General features: G+C 40.1%; 1 protein-coding gene across 8 annotated transcripts in view; it reads right to left on the bottom strand.

Moving 5' to 3' along the window:
• The window catches only part of znf385d (zinc finger protein 385D), a 506,886-nt gene that overhangs the window by 221,298 nt on the left and 259,808 nt on the right, over positions 1-25,780 (bottom strand). The window contains exon 1 of one of the 8 annotated variants that reach the window (XM_062984394.1): positions 23,281-23,756. The exons of the other annotated variants lie outside the window; for them this stretch is intronic. Coding sequence (XP_062840464.1) covers positions 23,281-23,302 — 22 coding nt within the window. The 5' untranslated portion in view covers positions 23,303-23,756. Of the gene's footprint in view, positions 1-23,280; positions 23,757-25,780 lie in introns of those variants that run through there. 8 annotated transcript variants of the gene reach the window in all.

Here is a 25,780-nt window from a genome sequence, read left to right as displayed (position 1 = left end):
GTTGCCCATGCCTGCACTAGAACCTACATTAGAACAACTTCTAATATGTTTTCTTTCTCAAAGAATGTGGCAATAAAACTATAGAGAACTTCCAAGTCCTTCAGAGTTAATGAAGAAACTTTGGAGAAACAATATTTATGGAGATAACAGCGCTGATACTAGCCAAATCTTGAAATAAAACAAATCAGATGTGGATGTTTTGGCTAATCAATATATCCCTTTTATACATAAAACAAACAGAAATGTTGCCAACTGGAAAAATAATGACCAAGCTAGATTATTTGAGCAGAATAGTTTTAAATAAAAAAGTAACAGCAATATGAATCAGCTAAATGACATAAGTAAGCAAGACAGTAATTTTATTTTGCCTAATGTCCCAGAAATGACCATCTATTCAAGAGTGTCAATACACACACAAACACAAAGAAATGTAAAGAATATTTACTTGAAATAATCTATTGGCTCCAAACTATTTAGTAGTGGATAAAAGTCAAAGTTATAACAGAATTTCTTTGGAGTGGAAGTATTCCCCCTTCAGTATCAAAATACAATGTGAAACAATATCTAAAGCTCATTGTTAAAACTACCCATAAGATCGTTAGACATAACTTCAGTTTGAAAGCTTGAGGGGGCATGTGAAAAAATGAAATTTCTATTAACTTTCAGTCTGAATATCTACTTCAATTTTAGAGGGATATATTGTTTCAGTGACTTGAGATATCCTTAAGTACAATGAAATAGTTTTTATTAAAAGGGAGAGTAACTACCAATTGGAACATATTCTTCTATAGACAAGAGAGGTTGCAGTCAATAACACTAAACACCAAGATCAGCTTGTCGAAACAGACCAACTTAGCTCCCTTCTACACTGCCATATAAAATCCAGATTATCTACTTTGAACTGAATTATATAATTCTACACTGCTATATAAAATCCAAATTATCTGTTTGAACTGGATTATATAAATCTACACTGTCATATAATCCAGTTCAAAGCAAATAATCTGGATTTTATATGGCAGTGTCAATGGGGCCTTACTTTGAGGAAAACTTGTTCGAAAGAAGCATCACACAAAAAACAAAGAAAGAGTCTTACAAGAGTTAAATTATTAAGGGACCCACTAAACTATCTTATATAATAATAATATTTATATCTCGCCCTTCTCACCCTGCGGGGGACTCAGAGTGGCCTTACAAGAGGCACAAATTTCATGCCACAACATGCATACAATAAAATTATAAACACATTAAAACAACAAGTTTAAAACATCTCTACATTAAAACCAAAAAAGCCAACTAATTAAAATCACATAATCCAAAATCGTAATCCATTGCCATTCCAGTTTGTCACTGCACTATTCCATATTTTTTCAATATAGAGCACTAAGTAGCTCAGAACACTTGTGTATATGTCAATGCAGCATTTTAAAATTGTAAAAGGTGAATTAGATGCCCAACAACTGAACCTCTTGTCAGCTTTCTTAATCTGCAATACACTCTCTTCAATATTAACTACAACCAAAGAAATAATGTCTGTCACATCACCTAAGATACATTGAAAGGAAATCTTACATAGGTTATCTAATCAACTAGAGAAATTAATACCAACTTTGAGTCCATAAATACAATTTTCAGGAGACTGTTCTTATACTGAATACATTTTCTAGAACAGAATGTGACGTTGTTGTGTGCCTTCAAGTCACTTCTGACTTATGGCAAAACTACTGTGGAATTTTCTTGGCAGATATTGTTCAGAGGAGATTTCTCTGAAGAAAGTCAGTGTGTTATTTGCTCAGTATCACCCAGTGGGTTTCCATAATCAAGCAAGGATTCAAACCCCGGTCTCCCAAAGTCCTAGACCAACACTCAAATCACTACGTCATGCTGGCTTTCTAACCATTCAAATAAATTCATATACAGTAGAGTCTCACTTATCCAACACTCGCTTATCCAACGTTCTGGATTATCCAATGCATTTTTGTAGTCAATGTTTTCAATACATCGTGATATTTTAGTGCTAAATTCGTAAATACAGTAATTACTACATAGCATTACTGCATATTGAACTACTTTTTCTGTCAAATTTGTTGTATAATATGATGTTTTGGTGCTTAATTTATAAAATCATAACCTAATTTGATGTTTAATAGGCTTTTCCTTAATCCCTCCTTATTATCCAACGTATTCGCTTATCCAACATTCTGCTGGCCCATTTATGTTGGATAAGTGAGACTCTACTGTACTGAAAAACTAGGAATCCAAGCTAAATCCATAAATCAATTGCAGTGAGAATAAGAAATATTCTTAATCTCGTTTTCAGGTATGGCTATTGTAGGTCTTCTGAAGTCGGTCAGCACCACAAATCCAACATATATCTAATATTATTTTATTTTACTTCTAAGGGAAGGATTAAAGGCACTTGCATGTGAAATGCAGAGAGGGTTTCAGCTATACAACAGCATGGATGAGATTTGATGCAAAGGCTGAAGCGAATAATAATGAAACAGAATGACTTCCTCTGCTACTGATTTTATAGTAGTTTCAATTTTTACCATTCACAACTAGAAAATAGGCATAGAAATAGGTCATTTGGACCTGCTAATATTGGGTTGATATAAAGATCTTGCAAATAATTTGATTTTTATATTGTTGATTTACTTAAAATTTTACACTTTTCTGTTTTTTTCTTTCCACAATTGTGTTCAACCTGTTCCTTTGTTAAAGGTTAAATTTAAAAAGAGTTAAAACAACTTCCTTTGCCACCAGTATAGTGAATCTGAAGATGTCCCTTAACTAAATCCTATGTTATTTTCTGTTTCTCCAATAACTGATTGGAGAAAGGAAGATTGTTCCTTTCACATTTTTATAGCCTTTGAACATAAGACATTGCACATTGTCTAAAACTTGAAAAGAGCAGAAGTGAAACGGGGAAGCTTCAGGCATGAGAAGCCTCTCCTTCCAGAAGTTGAAATCTCCACGGAAATAAAAGGCCATGTTGGGCACATTTTCAATGGAAAATGTGCAGTTCAGAAAGATATATTACAGGTAGATATACATTCTATGATGTGGAACTGTGTATCCATTGCCACTGACTCATCTTCTCCCACAACTGAAGTAAAAATGGCACTGGAAACTTGGAGAGAAGAGTTCTTTTTGGCCTTTTTTCTCTTGAAAGTTAGTTTCTATTAAAACATGCTTGAATATTCTTCTCTTCCCCCTCCTCTTCCCTTTCTTTTTGTCTTTTAGATTGTAAACCTCACAACAGGGATTGCATTATTACTGATTTTGTATAGTTTGGAAAAGTAGGGAAACATCATTTAAATCAATCAGTCAAATCATTCATTGTTGGAACATGCATTTCAATTGTTGTAACAATTAAATGACTACCCTTACAGAAGAAAAACAAAAATATCATTCTACCTCTGTTTATTTCCAGCTCTATAAAAAAATCATTCTTCTCCTATAAAGTACTATGATATTTTGGATTCTGAAAGAATGCATACAGAAATATTTCATCACTGATATGAGGAAATGCCTACAATTTTCCAACACATATTTATGTGTGTCTGTAAAACAACAAAATATGTACAAGTTCATCCAACTACATGTTTTTGTTTCTCAGTTTGAATAATTATGGTAAGTGACACTAAAAAAAGAAAGAAAGATCAGGTATTTGTTATAGCTCCTTTAAACTCCTCCTCCAAAATAATATTCATTTTGTTTTATAACAGCTAGAACGTTTTTTAAAAAGATTATATTCCACCCAAGACATATTACCAAGATTATTACTGTATCTCCAATCCACTGATAAACAGGATATGAGCAAATGGTGATGCAAAACCTCAATTATACATTTGGTGGTGTACAGCAAAAATCTCTATTCTGTATAAGAAACAGAATTAATCTCACAAAAAGTGACATTCAAAGCCTCAATTTCCTTAACAATATTAAATTGCTATTCTATACACACATCGCACTGAATTTGGTGGGGATTACTCACTAATTTACTAACTATAGGTTCACAGTTCAAAGAGAAAAGGCTTTTGCCTAAGGTATATGTGTACATAATCTTAAACAAATTTGCTAAGCACATAAACAAGAAGGCACATGCTGATGAGATAAAGCAGCAATAAATGTTGCCTAATAGATGTACTTTAACCTAAAATCTAGGATATGTGAAGTAGGCTAAACTTACATCTTCACGAACAGACTGAAATTAAATACCTTAGAGGTTAGTACATCTTAAGTCAACATTTTATGTCAATGGCCCGCACTCGACACATTCCAAGGATTAGATGAATTGTGAGTACAACTCCACCCTTTGGAACAAAATTGCCTCCATTCTCCTCAATCCATTCCAATATCAAAAACATTACATCCAGAAATACTGCTTTTTGGCTGACAATGCCACATTTCTCCACTGTTACACCTGAAGGTCACCCAGGCCCTTCTAATTTACAGAGGAATGTGTGGCCTCCGGGTATTACTGGATTGCAACTGACATTATTCCTTACGATTGGCTATGCTGGTTGGCACAGATGGGACTTGTGGTTCATTATCTACCCTTCATTAGATACATAAGTTTGGCTAACCTACATCTTTGAATACTTGGGCAACATCTCAAAAATTTATCCTTGCGTAAAGACATCAAACAGGGTGTGTCAAACTTTATTATGTTCTTTTGACAACTAAATTATACTTGGAACCACTTTGAGATATATGCAGCACACACAGCTGTTGAGTGTTGCTATGCAGAATCTGTTGCTAGTGGATGTAGAGAAATCAGCATGTGTATCTGCTACTCAAGTTTTTTGGGGTGGTAGAGGCATTCAGGTGCCAGTGATGTTTAAGTATATGCATTTTCAATATCTCTGGCCAAACATACAGAATTAGGAATAAGGTTGCTGTTGTGGGTTTTTGTTTTTTTGTTTTTTTTCTAAGCTGTAAACCACATGTGAAATAAAGCTGAAGGCATGACATATCCTACCAGAAAAAAAAGATTACAAGCATATCTATAAATAAGGGCTTGTCTACACTGGCAAAAAATCTCAGAGTCATCCTGAATAGGCTGCTGGCTGTCTCCACGATGCAACTTCCAATGAGTATTCTGATTTTTTTATTTTTTATTTTTTGCTTTAAGCTTTGCTGCACTTTGGACAAAAGCCAAGGATACTCTGGAGTTTGATGGAAACTCTGTAATATCCTGTGTCTTTTGGGCAGCCTGGACATTGGGATTGGGTCCGATTCAGCCTGATCCACTGTCCAGAATGAAAAGCAGCACCATCGCATTTTCCTTGTGCTCATCAACACAGAAAATGAAGATGGATCATATCTATGTCACAACCACCTCTCTTAACTGGACACGGAGCTCCATCTGAGCTTCTACTCATCATGGGTACCTCTGCAAATATCAAAAAGGAGTGTTTATTCAACTGGCAAGTAGTGGGGGATGGGATGAGGGGGCTTAAAATCTAAGAACATATAAGGATTTCAGGAAGACAATCTGTTTGTTTGTTTTAGCAGCTTAGCTCCCATCTACAGAAAATTCTCTGCAGAAATTATAGAACACTGAAAGCCTAAAATACAATGCAATAAAATACAGCATTATTGTTTCAAAACTGGAGGCCAGATTGGCACCAATACTGGACTTATTTGAGCATGAAGTTAAATTCTGGCTTTTAATTAAAGCCTTCAGGACATATGTTGGGTTTTCAAGGCTAAGCAATCCAATGTTCAAACCACAACACCATGTTGGTTTTCTTAAAATTATAAGATGATTGAAAACTTCCCATTCCTACCCAATTTAGCTTATTCACACAAAGTATAGCTATATTTTTGATTTCTGGTTTAATGATTCCTGGAATTCCGCAATTAATGCTTTTCAGATTCCAAGTTTTAGTACATACGTTGTGGAGCTCTGGGCCTTTCTTTCACCTCTGTGCATGTCAGCAGCTGAACATCCTTTCAGTTTGAGTCTAGTTGCACAACTAGAGATAGTGCTATTTATGTTTATCATTCACTCTTCCCCAGTAACTTGTTGAGTGCCTTCTAATCTTCTGCTGCTATCTCTTGTTTCATTTGTATTGTCTTGCTATAAGGATTTCAAGGCAAAAAAGCTTTAGCATTGGTTTATCATGTTTTCCTCTGCATAGTACTCATTCCTTTAGTATTAGCTATAGTTGCACTGCTATTGTTTCTGAGAGGATCACTGCTAAAATATGCTACTTAATATGATTAAAACTTGGCTCTCATAGAAGCAGTCAAAATGCAAGGGGCAGTAAAATTTGCCTGTCTGGCACCCTACAAAGTCTGAGCATACTTTCCAACTGTTTTGAAATGCCTCTGGGAAATGGCAGTATCTAAAGAGAGCATTGCCTCAACTTGTGTTCCTTCACATCAGTGCTTTGTCCTGCCTCATATCAATTTTCCCTCAGAGTTCAATGAGGCCCTTTTAAGCAACTACAGCTCCATGATGTAATATTTCTTGTTATTTTAACAAGCCACAAACATTACACACTACAGCAAAGAAGACAAAAAAGAATTGAGAGGACTACCCTAATCTTTTAAAATGTAGCAGTTTGGGGGGTGTGAAACTGTTCTTTTGATTGTGACATAATCTCTTTTATGACATACAAACACACATTTCTGAAGTGTGGAATAAGACCATTTCAATCTGCATTTCATCCTCATATAGAAAAGAAATTTATTTTCCCAACTGCCTGATTTGAACAAGTCTAGAGTCTGATTTGTCAGAAAAGCTTACAAATCAATAGGCATGGAGAAAGTAGACTTCTTTTGCAATTGCTAAGTTTACCACAATATAAATAGTGAGTTTTCATACACTGTCAGATTTAGCATCTAAAAACATCTGAATCTGACCTAAGGAAATGTGTGTTGAAGAAGCGTGGCTATCAACTGTGTGTATGATATAATTTTTGGTCCTTGCTCTAAGTAATGGGAGAGCATTTGTAATGTCTAAGAAATGCTACAGGCTTTCTCGATATATTTGCCCTGCAAAGTCCTTTAAAAGTCCTTTGAAAAGGCCTTTCATTCTGAAAGGCCTACACTTTAAATAAAAATATAAAGGATTTTTGTGTGTTTTCCGGGCTGTATGGCCATGTTCCAGAAGCATTCTCTGCTGACGTTTTTGCCCACATCTATGGCAGGCATCCTCAGAGGTATATATACCTCACAATCTCTGAAGATGCCTGCCATAGATGTGAGCAAAATGTCAGGAGAGAATGCTTCTAGAACACGGCCATACAGCCCGGAAAACACACAACAACCCTGTGATTCCAGCCATGAAAGCCTTCCACAACACATAAAGGATTTTATCTGCTGTTTATCTCCTGCCCTCAGTTGACAGGAACACCTGATTTCCTAGTTCATCTTTTTATGACCCAATCCTAAAACTAACTTATAACAACAAATAAGTGGTTAGAACAGTGGTTCTCAACCTGTGGGTCCCCAGGTGTTTTGGCCTACAACTCCCAGAAATCCCAGCCAATTTACCATCTGTTGGGATTTCTGGGAGTTGAAGGCCAAAACATCTGGGGACCCACAGGTTGAGAAACACTGGGTTAGAAGCAAGTATTCTAATTGCTTCACAGAGCATGACATTGTGCTACTAAAACATAGCATTGGTAAAGACAATCTCCAAGGATTTAAGGGCAACCTCCACGGTGGCCGTCTCACTTTTCAATGTGTTTGGCTTAACCCCTGAGTTGAGATTTGACTGCTGATAACGGTTCCTCATGATTAGATTCTCTTTTCAATTATGTCAAAGATTTTAGCAGTAATAAATTACCAGCGAAATACAGTAACAGGGATCATAATCAATGATACTGTAAAATGGATTTTCTCTGTTTCTTGAATAGCAAGAGTAAGGTTTCGTACTTAAGCATGTTGTAATAATAACCTTTAAAGCAGGATAAAAAAGAGAGATCAAAAGAAGTACTTGTGACTAAGAATACGTTTCAACCCTGAAATTTCCAATGTACCCTCTACCAACAAAAAGATAATATAATATGCTAAACTTTCATCTTGGCCCTTCAGTTACATTGCCTTAACTTGGCTTCTTTTTCCTTGGTCACATTAGAATGTGATGAAACTAAGAGAACTATCTATGACAATGCTGACCTATGGTATATATCTTCTCCAAACCATGTGCCCTCTAGGTATATTATGGGCCAACTAAAATGTCCATTAGTGACATAGCATGTTTTCTGTGCAGAAGATCCCAGGTTAGATCAGTAATGTAATCCAGCATAAGCCAGGCTCCTATATTCTTATCAGGGCCGGCCCCACTCATGCGGCAGCTGACGCCGCCGCCTCGGGCGCAGGCCCGGGGGGGCGCCGTCAGGCTGGGCGGGAGGCGGGGCACCGCCCTGACGGTGCCCCGCCTCCCGCCCAGTGCGCCCTGGCCCGTCTGGCCTGCTAGAAAAGGCCAGACGGGCGAGCGGGAGTAGCGTGGGAGGCGGGGCCAGCTCTGACGCCGCTCCCCCCCCCCCCCGCCCAGCGTGCCTTGGCCCTGCCTCCCACGCAGCGTGGGAGGCGGGGCCAAGGCACGCTGGGCGGGGGGGGGGGGAGCGGCGTCAGAGCTGGCCCCGCCTCCCATGCTACTCCCGCTCGCCCGTCTGGCCTTTTGTAGCAGGCCAGACTCAGCGGAGGTTTCTCCAGGCCGCGATTGCGGCCTGGAGGAACCTCCGCTGAGTCTGGCCTGCTACACAAGGCCAGACGGGCGAGCGGGGGTAACGTGGGAGGCGGGGCCAGCTCTGACGCCGCCCCCCCCGCCCAGCGTGCCCTGGCCCCGCCTCCCACGTTGCGTGGGAGGCGGGGCCAAGGCACGCTGGGCGGGGGGGGGGAGCGGCGTCAGAGCTGGCCCCGCCTCCCACGTTACCCCCGCTCGCCCGTCTGGCCTTTTGTAGCAGGCCAGACTCAGCGGAGGTTCCTCCAGGCCGCAATCGCTGAGTCTGGCCTGCTACAAAAGGCCAGACGGGCGAGCGGGGGTAGCGTGGGAGGCGGGGCCAACTCTGGCCCCGCCCCCCCGCCCAGCGTGCCCTGGCCCCGCCTCCCACGCTGCGTGGGAGGCGGGGCCAGGGCACGGGGGGCGGGGCCAACTCTGGCCCCGCCCCCTCACTATTCGCCCTGGCCCCGCCTCCCACGCAGCGTGGGAGGCGGGGCCAGGGCACGCTGGGCGGGGCCAGGGCGCCGGCGGCGGGGGCGCTTTTCAGCACCCCCGCTTTACATCAAAAAATATCTCCGGCCGGCCCTGATTCTTATCTCCCTAAATTCAAAGCAGCAATAGTCTACCAAAATAGCAAGGCTCTACTGTATTCTTCTGTATGGATCCTTCAAGATCATTTCAGGACAAGATTACCAGCTCTTTAAAAACAACAACAAAATCTCAAAAGCATACCGATAGGCCTTTGCTTGCTATAAAACTTTTCAAATAGAGGTAATCTCAGAATGCCATAGTTGTGAAAAATATTCTGCTTCTAAGCTGCAGCACTTAACAATAATAATAGTATAGCTCAAGTTGTATGCTTTTTATATAATAGTCAAATCTGTGACAGACTAAATGCTTTTGATAAATGGCTGCTTTTGACAGAAGGTGACTTGTGTTACCTTCCACAGGCAAATGCTGACAAACACTCATTTGCTAAACATTGGCTTGGAGAGACAATAGAGTCACAGATATGCTGGGGGAAAAACTTGGGTTAGCAAAAAATGAGCAGTCTTGAATGCTCTACCAAGGTAAGTTGCTTGCTAGTTTTCTTTGTACATTTACAACTCAAGAACTTGTCAACACACTGCCTTTTAAAATATCGATCCTTACTAAAAGGATAGGGAACGGTATTGGAAAACACAGACATTACCTCCTTCTGTCCTCATGAATTACTACACTCAATAATAAGCAAGGTCAACAAATAAAAAACAACCCGTTGTGGTCTGCTTATACAAAATAAGTGATTGTTTTCTCCACAGAAAGTGGATTCCTGAATTTTGCTCTGCTATACACAGAGCAATTTCAACACACATCAGTAAAAATATAGCCATCTATTTTGATCTTGATGCATTCTACTAAAATATCAGTTAGCTCTACACATACTTCTAACAAGCACCACAAGGCATTTCTCAGTATTGCAGCTTATGTACATTGCCCTGAAAAGCTAAAAGGACTTTAGGGTGTAAAAATAATCAAAGGACTGTTCAGCTTGTCCTCTATAACTAACATCCAGATTCCTATACTATTAGTCACTGTGAACAGTTCCATTCCCCATGAACACATCACTGGAAATGTTCCCTCTAAGACTATTATAAATTGTTAGAATTTGGTTTTGGTGCCGGAAGGTGTTCACAGCACCCAATAAAACAACTGCTAAAAATAAAGGTATTTTAACATTGATATTTTGCATGTTTGAATGAGGATTTTAGTTCTCTAATTGATGTCAGTGTCTGGGGTGTTTTTCTGAGTATGGGAAGCTTTGATGGGACAGGTCTATCAACTCCTTCAAGGACCATATATGAATCTAGCAGTGTCTTGATAATAGGTAGGGTAGTTGGAGAATACTAATGAAATGATCTGACTAAACCAGAACTTCCCTAAAAGTTTCCCTCTGTGAATAAACTTATATATCACTAAGTGATGAAGCATTCTGTGTCTCAAGAAATGTAGTCTGTGTTCTATTTATTTATTATTTATTTTTCATATTCATACCCTGCCCTTCTCACCTCGAAGGGGACTCAGAGCAGCTCACATATATATAGAGGTAGTAATTTGATGCCAAACAACATACATTCAACAAATAAACATATACATTAAAACCAACTGTTTAAAACATATCAAATATTAAAACAAATCTATTAAATCTATCACGCAGACCAATATCATAGTCCAAGGTTGTTCCAATTGTCATTACATTGTTTCATAATGTCTTATTGCACCAAACTTTCTATCCACAACCAAATTTTTAGTTTTTTTTCCTAAAGGTCAGGAGGGATGGGGCGGATTGAATGTCACTAGGGAGGGAGTTTCACAGCCGAGGTGCCACCACTAAGAAGGCCCTTTTTCTCGTCCCCGCCAATCACACCTGCGAAGGAGGCAGGCTCGAGGGGAGGGCCTCCTCAGATTATCTTAATCTCCTATACAAGCAGTATCTGTGCAGTTGAATTTGTAGAATGTCTTTCACATGTTGAAGTAATGCATATTGTTCTTTATGACAGATGAACATGTATATCCATAGAAGCCTCCGGTGGCCTAGGGGATAAAAGCCTTCTGACTTGAAGGTTGGGTTGCTGAACTGAAAGCTGCCAGGTTCGAATCTCACCTGGGGAGAGCGTGGATGAGCTCCCTCTATCAGCTCCAGCTCCATGCGGGGACATGAGAGAAGCCTCCCACAAGGATGGTAAAACATCAAAACATCCGGGTGTCCCCTGGGCAACGTCCTTGCAGACGGCTAATTCTCTCACTCCAGAAGCAACTCAGGTTGCTCCTGACACAAAAAAAAAATGGATATCCATGCATTCATCATTTCTATATGCCTGTATACAGCAACAGGAGACACACACACATATGCAAAAATATAATATATTAAATAATAAATAATAAATTTAAATAATAAATTATTATTATTATTATTTTATTTTTATATCCTGCCCCATCTCCCCAAAGGGACTCGGGGCAGCTTACATGGGGCCAAGCCCAGGCGACAGACAATATATAAACACAGCAATGGGAGAAATCGATCAACAATAAAACAAGTCATAAAACAAATGAGGTTACATACAGTAAATATACTATGATAAAATCCTGGGTTGGCTCCAAAAAAGGAACTGGGCCAAAGAAAGTGCAAGTAGTATCAGTTACAATCAGGGAGAGGTAGATACCAGAACTATTGTCCCATTAAAGTGCTGGGGAAGGCATACACAAGGAAACTATGGCCGGCTAAAGGAATAGAGTGCAATAAAAATAAAATAGGCAACAGGTCAATCCTTTAATATGGAGATCAGTCACTCAAATGTTCTCTGGCAGACTGTTTGTCCAGGTGCATTATCATTTGCCAATTTTTGACCTAGTCAATGAAGGAACTGAAGTGAATAAGGCATGAATGCTTAAAATCTTGATATATCTCTTTAGCTGGCTTTTGTCTGTTATTATTTTATCAACATTCAGGAGATCTTGTGTTCCTATAGCTCACACCATTTATTTTTGCTTAATTCACAAAGAAGAACAACTTGAGAAGAAGGTGGCTAGTTAGGCTACTGTTCATGCCTAAAAGGCACTTGAGCAGCAATTCTAAATGTAAAAAGCCTAGATTTGCAGTCTAGCTGACCAGACATTATTGAAATGTACAGCTGGCCACATTTGGTGAAGTACAAAAACAAAATGGGAAAAAGACAATAATTTTTTGTGTATTTGGCAATCCGGACTTTAATCAAGAAGAAAGCAAACAGAAAAGATAAAATTAAAATGGCTACTGTTACTTTTCAGTCTCTATAATAATTGCTCCCAATCCTTGGTCCTCCAGGTATTTTGAGCCTGCTTACCAGCTGTTAGGAATTGTGGGAGTTGAAGTCCAAAACTGGTTCAACAAGTCAAAAACTGGAAGCTCAAAGGTTGGGAACTACTGTTCTATAATTTTATATCAATAGTATATTGTAGGGGCCAGTTGTCACAGATGTGCTCAAGCAGGATACATGCAAGTATGAATTTAACTGTCTTGCCGCAGGCCTTGCTACATATGTCCAACACTTTTTTGCACCATGCCTTCAAGGTTCAATGGCACCTAGAAAGTCCAACTATTCATCATCAGATTTGTAATGGTTTTCACCACTACATAAATAGCAATCAAAGACATGGCTGTTTTAGTCTGTTTCAGCATAAAAGGATATAAAGGAAACCTATAAAGCCTTAGTAACTAATTGTGATTTTTTTGGTAGCTTTCTTAAATTCCAGCCCACAAAAATGCATATGATGAAGTCATGTCCTACCTGGAGGAGATTTTCTCACATGAGAAAAAGGGAAGAGTTAACTCAAGATAACAGAATCCAGTTAGAATCAGAGAAAGCTGGCAGTCCTGCCCAGGAAGTAAAATCTGGACCATCACATGCTGACTTTAAAGAGAGGGACTGAAGGCTGCTCTCGTTCATCATTTTAAACATCGCAGACTAAAATGATAACAGTGAAAACAAAGGTGTGGCCTGCCTTAAAAGGAAAATGCTGGGATAAAGGGAGCAACTGTACTAGTTTTAAATTAGAGCAGCCAAGTCTATTTACAGCTAGCTCTGTAGAACTGCCAAGGTTGTGTTTGTGATCCAGAACAACAGTCCCTTTATCGTTGGCACTGTAATGTTCCCTGCTCTCCATTCTTCTGAATACTGGCTTGCTTTATGGATTCTTCTCTTTGGTTACTCCCCCAACTGGCTTTTGACCTGGTGTAGACTGATTCCTGACATAGACCATGGACAGCTTTAAGCATTCACATATTCTTCTCATCTTTTGTGAATTACTCTGGACTGGCTTGGTTTCTCTTTGTTGCATTATCAAGTTAAGTGTGTAGTCCCTTAGACCTGAGAACTGGCCAGCCTCAAATAGGAAAGTACAGATTGGAATGTCACACTAGAAATTTATTTTTCTCAGTCAGTCTCAAGTGGTAAATTAATCATTTATAAATTATATAGCATCTGTCAATTGTGCTCTAGCACATGGTATCATCACTTTCTTGGCCTTTTCCTTCTATCATCAGGCACAACTGGTTTTCTATCTCTTGTGACCTTTCCTTTAACCCATGGATGAGGATGCAGGTGTATCCTCAACAAGGGTTTTAAGGAAGATTTCAGAACAACCTGGAATTTAAAGTGACATTCTTAAGTCAGTAAGGTCTTTTCATAGTTAACTCCACATTTCCCTGGCCTACTCAAAGCAAATAAAAATGTAATACTTCATGGCCTGTCTTGGAAGTGATACACTTTACAATTCATCAAGCCTGAGATCTCTGAAACCAAAAGACAAACATCTTCTGCTGTATTGTATTGTACAATCTACCTTTTCCTCAATACAGAGACTAAAAGTGGCTTACAAAATAAAAATGCTATTCCAAAACACCAACAATACAGTTTAAAGTACTACCTTTCAATGTAAGCTCTCATGTAGGAAGAAAAAGGGCTGCTCAACAATTCTTGAGCACAGGTTTCACTCAGCTATTCACCGCTATGAGACATAATGCCAGGACAGTTTCCAGCTAAATTCAACTAGGTTCTCAAAGGAAATTCTTATGAATCTAATGCTAACCTGGCTCTAGCTTCCAAATCCCTGCTCTTGTCTGCCTATATCTGGCTGCCAGTTGCTCTTACCTGAAGCCAAGTACTGCTATAGAAAAAAAATCCAGGTATGGAAAACGTGTTGAGCAGGACACAACACAAGAACATTAAGGGGAGGGGGGTTCTTTTGCACACTGACCTCATACAAGCATACTACATTTATGGATTTAAAGCCATATTTAAACAATCTAGGGAGTAGTACATTGTTTGGACAAACATATTGATTTCTCAATATATACAGAGATGGCTTGTCAAAATTAACATAACAGAAACCCAACAAGAGAAGAAGCAATTTGAGCCATACTTATGCAGAATATGTGTCTTGCCTTTTAAAAAAATAAATAAATACTAAAACGATGTCTACATTTGCATGACAAATAAAGTAATAAAACTCATATAATCAATACATACATTGCCTACACATTAGCTCAAAAAGATGCAAGGCAAGAGATACCAGAAATTCAACTGGATGTGCATTTCCTCTACTATCTAAGTTGATCTTTGTAAAATAAAAACAGTGGATGAGGCAATATTAAGGGCATGCAATCCCCCCCACCCCGATCAGATTCACATGATAGGAAGAAACTTCTAATAATGCTCGATTCGGAAATATGGACTCCTAAGTGTTTCGCATATGTTCTTATAATCCCTGATGTTAGGTACCAAATCCTGCATGGGGGGTTTTCTGTAAGTGTCAGAGATCAAATGCATGATGGCTCTTAAAGGAAAAAAATGTTTCTTCCATATTTAGTTTAAGAAAGGAACTTACTGAAAGACCAATCACATTGGTCAAGGATACTTCTTGTGATAGGCCAAACCCGTACAGGAGATATATCTTAAGGCAATAAAAGTTTCTCTATCATGTTTGCGTACTGTTCTTAATATCCTGAAAACCTTTTTTTCTGGTTGTAGACTGCTTCTCTCTTTCTTCCCCACCTGCTCCGGGCTATTCCTGCTTGTGCACAGTTTCATAGGTGTCTGATTACAGTTTTCTATTCATGATGTCAGCAATTATTCATCTGAAGGATGAGAATGCTGAATCCAGTTCCTTCATCCTATTCTGAAACAGATTATTAGCACTCTCTGAAGTTACAAAATTCATCTCCTTTCATCAACACACACCACCAAATTCATCTTCAATCCACCTACATGTACAGATGCACATTTTATGCATCCTGAATTGAAACAGTGCCTATAGCGAAAAGGCAACAATTCTGCTATGCCCAAACTGCAAAACAGAAGGTCTGGAAAAAAACTGTCTCAAATAACTGAGGGAACCAATAATTCTTAAAAGAAGTTATCATTTCTCCACAACTTTCTACAGCCAAACTGCAATTTCATATATGCTTTCGGCTAATAATTTTGTTCAAACCAGACTGATCCACACTCCACTGCCCTTCAATATAATGATTTAATGAGGCAAATGAGTGAAGCATCTTTTCATCTTCAACACTACCAATTTTACTTAAGGACTTTGGGGCTTTGGCATTTCTCTCCATCCTCTCTAACCACATTTGAGTCTTAATGCTGCCATTCATCTGTGAAATTCAGTTGCAACACTAAACCTTGCAAGAAATGATATGTAATAGCCCATTCCTTTTTTTTAAAAGTCAAGGCAATATAGTTCTCATTGAAGTTTAAGAGTAATTCATGATCAAAGATGAAATGGCAGATTTTTTATCAATATCAAACATCTAAGCAAATTTGAGTTGTAATCCTTCTCAAATTATTTTATTAAAAGAAGAGATATAATATGCATTTGTTACACTCTGTAGCAATATCATGGTCATAGGCTGGATGAACCTATATATATGTATATTCACACATGCACAAAATAAAAACAGAAGAAAAACTTTATATTTATTTTAGTAACTCCTGTCCAGAACATGTACTCCAACATCCATCCCAAAAAGCTGGTGCACAGTAATGGTTTCTGTACCTGTTAAATCCAAGATCATTCTAGTCATAAATATTACTGAGGTCTCACAGCACTCTTAAGAAATATCAATGTGAATGTTCCTGGAATATGTTTCTGATCACTTTTTCCAGGGAAAAACTTTCAGGACCTCCTCCCATGCCTTCCTGGCCAGAGAACGTGGTCACATCACTCTCAAACTTTCAGACTCAGCGGTTCCTTCCTCTCCTAGTCCCCACAAATTCATCCAAAAGATTCAAAATTAGGCAAGGGTCCATCAAAATTGCAGATGGTTGCTTTGGGGACATGAGATGTCAAACAAATGGCCTGGCTAGTATCCAGCCAACAGAACCTACTAGGAGCTTTCCAAGGTTCTGAATTTGGCATAAGAGATTTGGCTTCATGGTTTGCTTCTGCCTGGCCTATTTGTCCTTTTAAACTTCAACATAATAAGGGTGCATCCAAACTGATTGAAAAATCTCACATTTTGTTCCTGTTCTTTCTGATTTTATTTTAATTTTATTTTAATCAATCTGGATGTGCCCTAAGATACTGGGGAACTCTAGGAAGCCATTGTATATGAAACTTCCATGCCAAAACTGTTAAGATAGGAGCAACATATTGGCCAACTTTACAAAGGGCTACAACCTTAAGACATTTCCTAAAACAGCATCCATTCTTAAGGACAAATATATATAGACACAGAAACATAATAGCATTAGTAAGCAAAGCAGTCAACAGTGGAAAAACAGAAGAACATATAATGGCTCTGATATAACTTTTGTAACAGTCATAAGAAATTTCTTTAAGCAAAATGTACACTATTGTCACCTATGTATCTTCTAGGAAATCTTTCAATGTAAAGCTGCAGCGAGTACATTCTCTGTCACAAAGCATGAAACTACTGCTTTACATGTCTGAGAGAGTATGCTACTTACATCAGGGTTTATTGGGAATGGCCATTATCGGGTGAATTCATGTAACATATCTCTTAAATAAACATGCTAAAAATTTCTGCAACCAAGTACATGTCTTGAAAAGAGAGGCAAGATATCAACCGAATGGATATGCAAACTACAAGTGATTAGAAAGTAAAGGAGGAATTTGTAAAATGGTTGCATGCCAATTATTATTCTACAGAATGCTTTTACTCCTCATGTATCTATTTGTCTTTTCCCTGTTTCAGAATAAACACTTCGCACTTGGCAACAAACATAAGCATGCTACAGAATATTTTTAGACTTCATGATTCTACAATTTGATTCTCTTCAGAAATAGTTTTCTGCAATCAACATCCATTATGTATTAACTACACAGTTTTATTATGCAGGTTGATTGTAAAATACCATGCTCAGTATAAATAGCATCTGAGAGCATTTTATTTTCTTAATATGCTGTCTTAAAGACTTGCCCTGATTCATAGTTTCACACATGAAAATAAGCAGAACTAGAAAAAGGAGGTGTTTCCTCCCTATAATTTGCTATACTCTATGCTGCAGCGTCTTCTGGACAAATTGGGAGCTGCTGAAGTACTTTCCATGAAATGGCAAGTGATTTATTTCACATTTCCAATATATATTTTCTTTAAAGTACCTCTGAGATTTGGGGTGGGGGAGGCGGGGAGATTCTTTTCCTCATGACTCATCCAGTATGAATCTCTCCTACATGAAACTATGTCAGAAGTAAAAAGTGATACTCAATGAAGGAATATGAAGGCTGACAAGATTATAGCTACTATTGTATTCACAGGCCCAGAAAGAGCCAAACTGCATAGAAGAACGTGATAGATTTCTCTGCTGCCTCCATTTACTGAGAGCTGCATGCTCCCCAAATCAGATAGGCGCTGATAGATTAAGCACACTGTTGTAACATAATTCACTGTAAAACACAGAGTGCTAACAGGGAGAGTAATGGAAGCTCCTTTAACATGGCAGTACCGCAGCACAACCGTAAGAGGAAAGCATTATCAGGATAGGCTGCCCCTCTTGAAATAAAATTTCCGCAAAATGGAATGATTTATATAGTCAGCTAATATCCTATTGCCAAGGTTATACGATTTTCTAAGAGAGCATGAACAATCATGTAATTGCAATATTACTGAAGCATTTCTTCTGACTGACAATCATGGCTATGAAATACTGCTAGCACATAAATTCCCCTAAACCTCTCCCTTCTGGTTACATCTCCTGAGTATTAGAAAAACATATTGAATTCAGATCAACAAAGTCACTCCTCAAACAAAATGTTAGGGTCTAACTGAGGATGCAGGTGCTTCAGTTGGACCAAGAATGGTACCATAGTATGTTCTTTCCCATATCAGCTAAGCCAGGGGTCCCCAAACTTTTTAATCCGAGGGCCGGTCCACAATCCTTCAGACTCTTGAGGGGCTGGATTATCATTTGAAAAAAAATACAAATTCTGATGCACACTGCATATGTCTTATTTGTAGTGCAAAAACAACAACAACAACAACAACAACAACAACAATGAAAGAACAATACAATATTTAAAAATAAAAACAATTTTAACCAACATACATTCATCAGGATTTCAATGGGAAGTGTGGTCCTGCTTCTGGCCAATGAGATAGTCAAGTTAATTAGGGTTGTTGTTGTTGTTGTTGTTGTTGTTGTGTGCCTTCAAGTCATTTCAGACTTTGGGCTAGCCTAAGTCTAAAATGTATTTATTTATTTATTATTTATTTACTACATTTGTATCACACCCTTCTCACCCCAAAGGGGACTCAGAGTGGCTTACAAATTATATGTACAGTACATACAATATATTATATTATTAGCATAGCACAATATTAGCATTATATATTACTATATTGAACTATATACTGTAATATTATTAGTAATATTATATGTAATATAGAATATATAATTAATATTATTATATGGTATTATTATTAGTGTTATATTGTATTACATTATAATACTATTAATATTATATTATATACAATGTATTATATTATAAAACTGAGGCCGGGGGCCAGGTAAATGACCTCGGAGGGCCGCATCCGGCCCCCGGGCCTTAGTTTGGGGACCCCTGAGCTAAGCTGCAAGGACAAGCTCAGCTCCAATAGATATTTCTTCTTCAAACAGAACAGGCCTCCTGGAAGCAAATGATCAGTTTGCCATAACAATGTCTCCATGTTAACCACATTTTATTGCACAGGAGTGGTGCAAATCCCTAGCTATCACTTTGTAACATCACCGCCATTATACTGACAGCCACCCACAGTCTTTTTTAAAAAATCGGCAGAGAAAGTTCCGCAAATTCCTTTATCTGCTGCTAAATGGTTAATGCAATTACTCTAGGCAGATGCACACATTAAGAGTTTGATTTTTTAAAGACCAAAACCAAATTGACCTAGAAATATTGCTTTCCAGTATTTATTCTTTGAAGCATTTTTATATTAGCCAAACATAATATTGTACAATAATAGCGAATCTAGCTATAAGAAAATGGATCAGGTTCCAGGTGGGAAAGACCCTTGTGTATCTGTTACACTACCAGTTACAACAGATCCAGTATGAACTAGGTAAATCCTTTTTCCTAACAAGGATGTTTTCCTACATACTGGAATAAATGGGATTTTGAGTTGTGCAGTGTTCTTGTGAAGATCCTTTTAATTCAATGGGACGCCGGCAGGACATTATCCTGATAAATGTGTCCATATACATAAAAAGGTTGAAACAATATCATTTCCCATTTTATGACCAGTTCAGAATACATATGTTACTCAAATAAACAACACAATATTCTTCGGGGCCATCAACCATGCCTACAGAGGAAGTAGAGGAAGGCAAAAGTAATGTTCTTTAGTCATTGGGGGGGGTGTATTTTTTCGTGTCAGGAGCGACTTGGGAAACTGCAAGTTGTTTCTGGTGTGAGAGAATTGACTTTCTGTAAGGATGTTGCCCAGGGGGCACCGGAATGTTTGATGTTTTACCATCCTGTGGGAGGCTTCTCTCATGTCCCCACATGGGAAGCTGGAGCTGACAGACAGGAGCTCACCCTGCTCCCTGGATTCGAACCGCTGACCTTTCAGATCAGCAGTCCTGCCGGCACAAGGTTTTAACCCATTGTGCCACCACGGGCTCCTGGAGTGTATAATATATAGAGGCAATAAGAATCCACTTTCAGTGAACAGAAAAGAAAATACTATCAATACGAAACCACACAAATCCATGGCTTTCTTGGGAATAAAACTAGGTAGCCTTCCTTTAGAAAGATGTATGCCCAGAAGCCATTTTCAGCCATGCAATATTGTACACAATCTATAGAACATGCTCACTAGAGTTACTCAACTTGAAGCCTTGAAATGAAGCAGATAGCAGGTTGTATGATGGAAATGAAGCAGAGTATGCTTTACCTTCCCCTGACCAGAAGCACTGTAGTGGTGAGACTTAGCAAAGGAAAGAAAATGTTCAGCTACAAGTGTTACAAAATACATTTTTTTCTGATTCTTCTGAAAGTTTTGCTGGAGATCAGTATGAAACCACTCCCTTATAAAAGAGAGGGAAACAAACACTTGTCAAAAGCTACTAGGTGTTTAATAAACTTCATTTAAAAAGAAATAAAAACCTCAATATGCCAATTGGGTAAGTGTAGTGAATCTCTCATATCCCAATGCTCCTGAAAAGAAAAGAGCAATGCATGTTGCTCAGTCCTTCTTTTGGTCAGGGCTTCTCCAGTCAAGTCTATTTATCTTTTCTATTCCTAGTAGTAACAGGCAACATTATGAGCTTTAGCCTTCTGACAGTAGGAACCAGCACTCACTAAAATAGCTACAGAAAAATCAACAGAGTAGTAAAGGTTTTCAGTGTGTGTTCAGAGAATACTCTGATGTTCAAAGAGATCAGAGTTGGCTTCCTACCCGAGGAGTATGTGAGCAGATGAACTGAAGGAAGCATGCCCCCTTTCCACCCAAACCCTGCTGGTTTACGTGAGCTCTTAGTATACTGAGACAATGATGTTCTAGCTATTAAAAACATGAAACCCAGTGGGAAACGCTCTTCAATATGTGAATGGCTGGACACTACATCCTTTTAAGGACCGCTCAGGAACCATTTGAAGAACAAAACCCTGCCGGACTAATGTTTAGATCTTGAACCTTTTTATTACACGCACATGGAAACATCTCAGAACAATTTGTCTGATTTGTTACAGAGAAGATTATTCGCACCTCGGATTACTGAAGCCCGCAGCTGTGGTCACACGTAGCGGAGATGCCAAGATCAAACATGCAACTACTATAAAGCCGAGAGGATAGAGCAGTCTGTCCTAAAAGCTCCCCTGGCAGCACATCAGTGGCCTTTTTAAAGGGGACGTTTCAAGAAATGCAAGGGAGTTGGTTCAGGGTGGGCTCTCTGATCCTCGTTAATGGAGTTTATTTCTGGAGAGACCCAGTGATGGGTTGCTGTGAGTTTTCCAGGCTGAATGGCCATGTAATGGAAGCATTCTTTCCTGACATTTCACCTGCATCTATGGCAGGCATCCTCAGAAATTGTGAGATACATTGTAAAACTAGTCAAGTGGGGTTTATATACATGTGGAATGTTCAGGGTGGGAGAAAGAACTCTTGTCTGTTTGAGGCAAGTCTGAATGTTTCAATTGGCCACCTTGATTAGCATCAAATAGCCTTTCAGCTTCAAGGTCTGGCTGCTTACTGCCTGAGGGGAATTCTTTGTTGGGAGGTGTTAGCTGGCCCTGATTGATTCATGTCTGGGATTCCTCTGTTTTCTGAGTGGTGTTCTTTATTTACTATCCTGATTTTAGAGTTTTTTAAAATAGTGGTAGCCAGATTTTGTCAATTTTCATGTTTTTCTCCTTTCTTTTGAAATTTTCCACACACTTGTGGATTTCAAAAGATTCCCCCAGGCAGTAAGCAGCCAGAGCTTGAAGCTGAAAGGCTATTCAAGGTGGTCAATTGCAACCTGCCTCCAACGGATAAGAGTTCTTTCTCCCACCCTGAACATTCCACAGATATATAAACCCCACTTGACTAGTTTTCCAACAGACCTCACAACCTCTGAGAATGCCTGCCATAGATGCGGGAGAAACGTCAGGACAGAATGCTTCTGGAACATGGCCACACAGCTGGGGATAAACACAGCAACCCAGTGATTCCGGCCATGAAAGCCTTCGACAACACGCCCAGTGATGATGCCTCCACAACAACAGAGAATCGACACCCAAATATGTTCCCTGCAACAGGAGAGGTGATTTGTGCCGCTCCATGATCCCTTGCAGCCTGCTGAAAGCCCAGCTCGGACCAGATCATGCAAAAAATAGATGGCTGGTCCTCGCCTTCCTGCTTCCCTTCACCTAACAGGGCTGAAGGATTGCACGCCTTCCTTCTCCTGGATTCCCCGAAGCTTTCAGGTGGGAAGTAAAGTTTGCGAGTATGGTTTGGAGGAGAAGCGGGAGAAAGGCAACAAGGCACAGAGGATGCCATTCACGAACACCAAGCGACCCCTAAGGCTAAACCAATATCAAATAAAGCCTCTTTTGAAATCCCGATGTTAAAGAAAACTATCTGGGCTGCAGGAGGAGTTCCCTCCTTTCTGGCTGCATGTCTCCGGGAAGAGCCATCCCGGGCACCGGACTCTCACTCAGGCTCCAAGTTCCCGATTCAAAGGAGAGATCACACAGAATACACTCGGTTCGTTCTTAGGGTTTAGGACTTCTTTCCCCAGCAGCCTGCATGTTGAGGGTCTCGGCATGTCCGCGTTTGCAATACGCGCTCTCTCTATCTATCTGCACAGACAAGAACACACGCTGCCTTTCTGGCTTGTCAAGCCATGAAAGGATTCCGTTACAACCACATTCCCTAGGTTTCCAGAGGCTGTGGAAAGGGGGAGGTTTGGCATTGGCGGCTCCAGAGACCCCGGAGTGGGAGCCAAGAGAGAGGGAAGCCGGACACTTCCGCCCCACTCGGTCCTGGAGGAACTTTTGCCTCCAGCTCGCCTTCCAGGGACCCTGAATCGCCGCGGCCCCGAACAAAAGCCCAACCTCGCAGAAGAGGCACTCACCAAAATACATGATGTTTCGCATGAATCCTCCTGCAGCAGCCGGGGTCCCACCGCATGAGCTTCCCGCGCAGAGCCGCCGCTGTTGCTGCTGCTGTGAGGCAAAAGCAAGCGAGCCTCTTTCATCCTCCTTTCCCTCCTCCTCCTCCTCCTCCTCCTCCTCTTACATGGTGGGTGGAAAGCTCCCAGCCCGCGGAGAGCGGTTCCTCCTCGGGACTCAGGGCTGCTCGGGAGCTCTCCTCCTGCTCGCCAACCCGCTCTGAGTCAGCAGCCCCGACTGAAGCTGCATGCCGTGGTTGCAGAGGCAGCAGCAACAGCAGCTCGGCTGCCCCTTCCCTGCCTGGGCGCTGACTCCTCCTTGTGATGTCCTTGCCTTGCCTGTGACATCAAGGCGAGGACGGAGAAGAAGAAGGGGAAAGAGCTTTCCCCCTTCCTTCCTTCCTTCCTTCCTTCCTTCCTTCCTTCCTTCCTTCCTTCCTTCCTTCCTTCCTTCCTTCCTTCCTTCCTTCCTTCCTTCCTTCCTTCCTTCCCTCCCTCTTATTTGCTGGAAGCAAATCTTGGAAGGGGGGGGGGGGGGAGAGATGATCTGTCCCTCACCTTCCATAGACACAGGCAGGTATGCAAGACAGCCTGAGGCACAACATGTTCTAAGACTGTCAAGCTCATCATGTGAAATATATCACATCTGACACACACTCGCACAAGAGGGTAACTTGTTGAGGGCAAAGGCTGAAGAGTAACCGGGATGAGGATCTCTAGAGTTTAGAGCACATGCAAGTCCCTAGCCAAGGGGGAGGATTAGGGGTTCAAACCACCCTCGAAATGTTTTTTCAGATAAAAATAATGGGTTTACTCATGAATTTTAACTGCTTAACCAAATCCCCATGGCCCCCCTGGTGGTGCAGTGGGTTAAACCACTGAGTCAGAACTTGCTGACCGAAAGGTCGCCAGTTGGAATGCAGAGAGCAGGGTGAGCTCCTGCTGTTAGGTCCAGCTTCTGCCAACCTAGCAGTTCGAAAAATGCAAATGTGAGTAGATAAATAGGTACCGCTCCGGTGGGAAGGTAACGGCACTCCATGCAGTCATGCCGGCCACATGACCTTGGAAGCTTCTACAGGCAATGGTAGCTCTTCAGCTTAGAAATGGAAATGAGCACCAACTCCCAGAGTCAGACATGACTGGACGTAACATCAGGGGAAACCTTTACCTTAACCTTTAACAAAAAATTAACCTTTAACCAAAAATTAGAGTCCCTCCAGAACTTCAAGCACTATCTCAATCAAATTTTGATTATTCACACCGTAATTACCTATCTTTCTACCAATGTACATAGCAATAGCTGACATAGTGGAAGTGACCAAGTTGGTCTACTCACAGCAGGCAGGTAAAGCCTAAGGCATGGGATATGGGGGGAGATTTGACCTGGATTGCATGTGGAAACTGATGTCTCCCACTGGTTAATCTAATCCAAGTCCTACCAAAGAAACCATGGAGCAAAGAGAATAAGCGATCCCATTGTCAGACACTGGACTGTTTCTGATCACCAAGTGAAAGCTCAATTAGTGCAAAATCCACATCCATTGCCAGGATATGTATGTTCTGTGGATAAGGAGAGGCACCCAAGTTTTCAACCCAAATGGTTCAGTAGATTTCTCTGCTTAACCTACTCATTTCATCTACAAGGTGCACTCTGTAAGTACTGTGTGGTGTTTGGAGAAGTTGGAGTAAAGGTGGTCATCAAAAGCTTGGTGCATGGGCTGCTAAATCATTTGTGTGATGGAAAAATGCAACAGAGGTCTTCAATGAGCACTAAAAAACTGTACCATCAGAAAAACTTGTGCTTGACTAAAAACTTCTTGCTAATTCACAGTAGAAAGAATCTGGATGTGGCCCGCCCTTGGTTTTATTGTTCTTTTGATCTTGTTTAATGTAGTGTATATTGTCTTTTATTGTTGTTGTTTTATTGTTGTTTAATGTGCTATGATTTGTTGTTCTATTATATTTTGTTATATTGTATTGTTCTGGGCATGGCCCCATGTAAGCCGCCCCGAGTCCCCGTTGGGGAGATGGTGGCAGGGTATAAATAAAGTTTATTATTATTATTATTATTATTATTATTATTATTATTATTATTATTATTATTATTATTGATGTAACCCATCATCATGATAAAGGAAATCAGAACAAAGTAGAAGAAAACAGAAAAAACTTCTGCCAATTGTGGAAACGATTGTCCTTTGTGGCCAGCAAGAACTGACTTATTGCTTCATCACACTAGAGCATAAATCCACTTTAAATCTGGTTTTTGCCTCCTGCAAAATTCTGGGTTTTGTAGTCTGGTGAGGCCCAGGACCTGTCTGGCTGAACTGTTTAAAGCGCCCTCCCTAAAGTGGATTTAAAGTGGATCCAAGCTCTAGTGTGATGATTAGGTCCCTAAAGAGGGAGCAATGATTCAGGACCTATTACCTGTGAAGAACCTTTGCACAATGATAGTCATTTCAGG

Source organism: Anolis carolinensis, chromosome 6 (assembly GCF_035594765.1).
Source record: "Anolis carolinensis isolate JA03-04 chromosome 6, rAnoCar3.1.pri, whole genome shotgun sequence".
Taxonomy (NCBI): domain Eukaryota; kingdom Metazoa; phylum Chordata; class Lepidosauria; order Squamata; family Dactyloidae; genus Anolis; species Anolis carolinensis.
The sequence above is the reverse complement of the archived record's forward strand: the minus strand, read 5'-3'. Positions and strand labels throughout refer to the sequence as shown.